The sequence below is a fragment of the Sinocyclocheilus anshuiensis genome, unplaced genomic scaffold (assembly GCF_001515605.1).
Source record: "Sinocyclocheilus anshuiensis isolate Anshui unplaced genomic scaffold, SAMN03320099.WGS_v1.1 scaffold997, whole genome shotgun sequence".
NCBI classification, from domain to species: domain Eukaryota; kingdom Metazoa; phylum Chordata; class Actinopteri; order Cypriniformes; family Cyprinidae; genus Sinocyclocheilus; species Sinocyclocheilus anshuiensis.
This window is the reverse complement of record NW_015555715.1, coordinates 3,291,962-3,297,492: the sequence shown is the minus strand read 5'-3', so window position 1 is coordinate 3,297,492 and position 5,531 is coordinate 3,291,962. Positions and strand designations below refer to the sequence as shown.

The following is a 5,531-nucleotide window of genomic DNA, read 5'->3' as shown; positions in this document are numbered from 1 at the left end:
ATATATATATATATATATATATATATATATATATTTTTTTTTTATATGATAGGTCTGAATTGAGAAAACACTCTTTGCCAAGGGGACTTTGAGGATATATCACAACACCACACAATTCTTCCAAGAGTAAAGTAAAAGATTACAAAACAGACATATAGTGGAAACCAAGCAGTCATCAACTTCATGTAGATGAACATTATCCCAACACCTGTTTTTTGAATGGGCCCCTCAGGAGCTCAAGTGAGGAGTGCTTCCGCACTGCCAATATCCTTGTTTATCATCTCTAGCTCAATGTGCTTTAGAAAAATTAAGCATTAATGGTTTATCCCATGATTGCCTCTCTCCAGGGAGAATGACAAATGAGAAGTTACTGAAGCAAAGTGCAAGCATCAGTAAAGTGTTGTGTCACTGTGGGCTAAATTGAATGGGCTGCATGGAGGATGTCAGTCTTAACATATTACTGCAACTAGCCTATTGAGTGCCAAATATTCAGACTCCAAAACCAACAGATATGCACCCAACAAGCAGACTAATGTTGCTGGCCTATAATGAACATTTACTGATACAATTATTCAACTCAAAAGATTTAGGTGCTATGTAATACTAATATGCAGGCAGGGCAAATGTAGCTAATATTTAAATTAGGTGAAATTTATGCCACCACATGAGATCGATCACCAAGAGTATATGACGGAGAATGTGGAGCCATTGGAGTAAAAGGAGAATTTAAAGGCTTGTATGAACCATTGAATTTAGCATATTGTGTATTTGATTTGTGAATTATGTTGACTTACTGTAAAGACTCTTGTCTTATGACTTGGACCAACTTAAGCAGATAACCCTTCGATCATTAAAAACACCTGTCTCTTTATATAAATAATGATGTTTCATCACGGGGTGATGTTGGAAGAGCTCTCAAACAGGTGCATTACACAAACAGTAGCACCAATGATTTTAGCAAATGGCTGCAATATAACAAAGAGTGAAAAATTGAAGGGGGTCTGAATACTTTCCGTACCCACTGTACTTTGGATCAATACGCAAGTGGACACCCTTCTGAAAGAGAGAGATGGGATAAAAATAGTTTTTATAGTTTAAATGGTATACTGTACTAAGTGCATTATTGAAAAGGCATTGTAACTATGTTTGAAAGATAAAACCTTTCCGAACTTAACCCAATTAAATTTAAAATGACCACTGGCTTTCAAATCACTTGTGAGATTCTTTCAGAAGAAGAAAAAACACTAGCCATTTATCTTTAAGTATATTGAACTTAGTGTTAGTGTGTGTGTGTGTGTGTGTGTGTGTGTGTGTGTGTGTGTGTGTGTGTGTGCGTGTGTAAACGAGCAAACAGTCTTAACTACCTTCTTGTCCTACAGGCTATCATTGAAGAACTGGAGTATGAGCGCAGAATGCTGTCTAACACCATCTCAGAGAAGCTGAAGGACCATCAGGATCTCTTACAGGTCAAGATGGGCCTTGCTCTGGAAGTGGCTGCATACAGGTAGAGCTTTTACAAAATCAATCAAATGCTGCTTCTCCCTAAATGAGCATGCAGTGCCTTCAACACAAGGCTTGAGTACAGTCCGTATCAGGACAATCAGCTTTTCTTTTTCTGATAATTCACACTTGTTCATTGATTCCAGAGGTCTTCTACGAGGACCTAAATTTTATCCATCCAGTTTTTAAAGTTCCCTCAAACTCATATTTGTTGAAGTACTGTCTATGGTTTGATGCCAGTTCAAGCATAGGGATGAATGACCTGTTTATGTGCCCTTAAAATGAGTCTCCTCTCACATTCTCTTGGTGACATTAAATATTAATAAAAAAATGACTTCTGCTTCATGGATTTTAGCTGGCATGGCAGCTCTAAGGACTAGTGCAGGGGTATTTGAAAGCTATTAAAATGTCTTATGTTTGTATAAAAAACATAAGACATTTTAAAAAAATGAAGAAAGAAAAAAAAAACGCGTTCTGTGTGAATGGCCCCTTATTCTACTATTCTAAAATCGTGGGGTATCTAAAACTTTCTCCATGCAGTAATGTGAATATACACATTTCACTATAGTCTGTTTAGAGATTTGAGTAGTCAAGTTTGACACCATCTCCAACATGAGCCTCATAGATGTATTTTTAGTCTCTGCAGCAACAGAGCGACTAATGCCCGCCCATTTGGCAAGTCTGTGTACAACCCCACCCCTCTTTCCTTTTTAGACTGGTTAACTCCTCTGTTTTTATGACCTAATCACTGTACATTTTACACTGAAGCTGATTTATGATTTTCATTCAACTGTAAAGCTGTCTGATGCATTAGCTAATGCACATGGAAGATTAGCATGTGGAGTTATTAAATGAAGCCACATTATTAAATGTCATTGTCAACCATCATTTATTCTTAGAGTCAAAAGTTTGGTTGGTCTCTTGAAGATGGTCTGTTTGTATAGTAGCAGTGTTTTGGATACTACTGAAACATGATGTAGAAGTGGCTTTCCATTCATCTGTTTAAAACTGCACATCGTGAGCCATAATGAAAACAGACAGGGTCCATTGTGGCAGTTATTTTTAGTTTAGTCTTTCAGAGGAATCACAGGGGACTTTCACAGGGATACTGTCTGTAGTTTTCATGTAAAAGCATTGTCAAGGTAGGTTTAAAGCGCTCAAGGACTTGTTTACCCAATTAAACACAATGGTGGATAAGAGTTGGAGAGATAAGAGTGTTGGTAGTAATCTTAATTGTGTTTCTGCTTAGGACAAGTTCATGGGCTTGGTAGGTTTTCTGGTTGACCATAATGTTGTTTGAGCTTTTGCGTGGTCATGGCAGAGCATGGAGGTAGTCAGCATTCTCAAAAGAGGTGAAAAAGAAGTGCCGAGGTTTTGTTCACGATAATGTATATCCTGCTTACTGTAATTAGACTGACCTTAAATGTACTCGTTTAAACTTTGGAATTGTTATGTTCATCAGGGCACTCTTGGAAGAAGAAGGAAGACATGCTCAAATGTGGTCTAATCAGCATTCAAGAGAAAGAATAATAGGTATTTGTCATTCAGCATGAAATAATGTTTTTAACAACTGTGAATTACCATTATTTAGTTATTCAACAATTCAAACATTAAATAATTATTGATTTAGCATACTTAGAGAGATGTTAGAAAGTAAAATGTTTATCCTCCTAATTTTTATCTATCGACTGTACTGTGTGTTGTTTATATCTGTAGATATAAAAATGCCGACCCATCCTTATACTCCAAGAGTGTCCTTCAATTCAGTAAGTCGATCAGATAGAAGACAAAAAGCCTTCACAGGATATGATGTTAAATATATGGAGCCTATTTCCAGCCTGAGAACCTCATCTACATCAAGTCAGTTTCACTCTCACGAACCCTCCAGGATTGTGCCTATCAGTGTATCAAATCGTGCCCACCAAAGTCCTGCTTCAAGAAGGGACATGATTTCCTTCACCAAAGCAGCGCAGGCAGCTGCTTCCAGTACCACGAAACCTGGAGTCTCTTCTGTTGAGATAAAAAGAGAGGAGACAGATCAGAGAATTATAAGAAAAGAGGTATCACAGCAGTCTTCAAAGGGCTCCAAAAGTACACCAAGCTCTACAGCATCAAAAATAGAGAAACCAAAGCCAGTGAAAGTGATATCACCTCCTGCGAACTTGAGTAAGACCACCACTGAAGAAAGCGGTCAGAAAGATGATGAACTAAAAGCAATGAGGATGGATGTCAAACAAGATGAAGAAAAATCCAAGGCAACAATGAAAGAAGAAAGAAGGGATGTGAAAGAATCAATAGCTGAAGATGAGAGAGAGTCTGAAAATGTAGGGCATACGGTGTTTGTAGGTGAGGAAAAAGTATTAGATGCAGTTTCTATGGAGGAAATCATTCAGCAGGTCATGAAACCAGCTGGTTTAGATTCTAAGGTCAGCTCATCCCCTGACTCAAAAGTCACATATCATGTGGAGAAAACAGAGCAAGAGGATGGAACCACCAAGACTCAGATTGTCTTACAATCTAAAGTCGAGGAGGAGCTGGACCTGTCTGAAGATTCTGCCTTGGAGGAACTTCTCAGCAAGGGAGTCAAGATAGTGACCCTGGAGAACATCAAAGGAACCCCAACAGGAGCCATGATCGAGAACTTGCTGAGTCTTGGCCTGCAAGGTGAGAGTTTGGAAAATAGGTTAGTGAATGTGGAGATAATCCAAGAACCTGTGGAGTCTGATGAGGAGGGTGAAATTGAAATAGAGGAGACTGTGGAGATTAAGTCTAAACAACCAAATATCGATCCCTCATCAATGTTCTTCCAAATCGAGGAGCTAGAGAGTGACCCTAAGACCATGAAACCCTGTGAGAGTGGTTCTGCTGAAGCCTCACAATATGGAAACAGTGGCTCTGTGCAGGTTCAGGAAGTTACCAGAGCTGAAAGCTTACCCTACTTGTCACATGGCCAAGACTCACAAGAGTACTTTGTCTCCACTCCTGAAGACAATATGTCAGAGTCTGAGGAGGGTGGAAGGTTTATGTCTTATAGCCATTATGGAGTTGTGGATGATCTGTCTGATGAACGATATTACCAGGAAGACGAACCCAAACAAGGTCACAGTTACAGAGATTCACCTGAATACGAACACTCGTTTTTGAGAGACAATATCCAAGACTGCATAATTGAAGAGGAGGTACATGTCTCTCCCACCCTGCAACAATCCATAGTGGGGATCCTGAGGGATGACTCACTAGACCCTGAACAGCAGCTTAGAGGAGCATTAGAGCAAATCCAAGACACTGTATCTGGAGCCCTCAAGGAAGAGCTTGCATTTTTTACGAAAGGTAGAGAAACTCCAGAAAATGTCTCTGTGGACATTAAAAAGGTAGAACAAGTTACGGACAACGGAACCATGACCATTGTGGCAGAGCTTAATGTGTCCCAGACACTGGAGGAATCTGGATTGCTGGAAGGAGGAGGAGATGATCTATCTGAGGAGCAGATAATGGCAGCACTAAGCTCATCCCACCCAAAGCTCCAGCAGGCTATCGGCGGAGGAGCTGGAGTGGGATACACCATGAAAATTTCTCAAGAGGAGATTCAAATGGAGGGAATGCCTTGGATAACCGGCGACGAAGAGATCCGAGAATGGAGCTCAACCGATGAGGTTGGCAAGACAGAAAAACACATCAAGCTGGGCCCTAGTGAGAAATCCTTCACTTTTCAGATGGATGTGAACAACGGCCCTTCTGCATCAGCAAGTGGAGGAGCCGTCGATGTACAAAGAGGTGGCGTTGCTGCTGAGTTCTCACAGACCCAGATGATTGACCCTCACTTGAAGGTCTGTCATGAGAAAAGAATCGCAACTGTTTATCTCGAAAGCCCCAAAGAGTGATATCATAATGAAATAACATTGAAATTACACATTATGTCTCCAAATATCATGTCAATCACATCAGGTGTTGTAAAACATAATCCAAAATCCATGGTCCATCATGACTATACACTACTGTTCAAAAGTTTGGAGTCAGTAAAAAAAAATATT

At 39.8% G+C, this 5,531-nt stretch overlaps 1 protein-coding gene across 1 annotated transcript in view; it reads left to right on the top strand.

Annotated features, from left to right (window-relative positions):
• LOC107672276 (synemin) overlaps nucleotides 1-5,531 on the top strand; it is a 7,981-nt gene extending 2,450 nt beyond the window's left edge. The window contains exons 2-4 of the mRNA XM_016465408.1: nucleotides 1,380-1,504; nucleotides 2,963-3,033; nucleotides 3,217-5,531. Coding sequence (XP_016320894.1) covers nucleotides 1,380-1,504; nucleotides 2,963-3,033; nucleotides 3,217-5,381 — 2,361 coding nt within the window. The 3' untranslated portion in view covers nucleotides 5,382-5,531. The remainder of the gene's footprint in view (nucleotides 1-1,379; nucleotides 1,505-2,962; nucleotides 3,034-3,216) is intronic.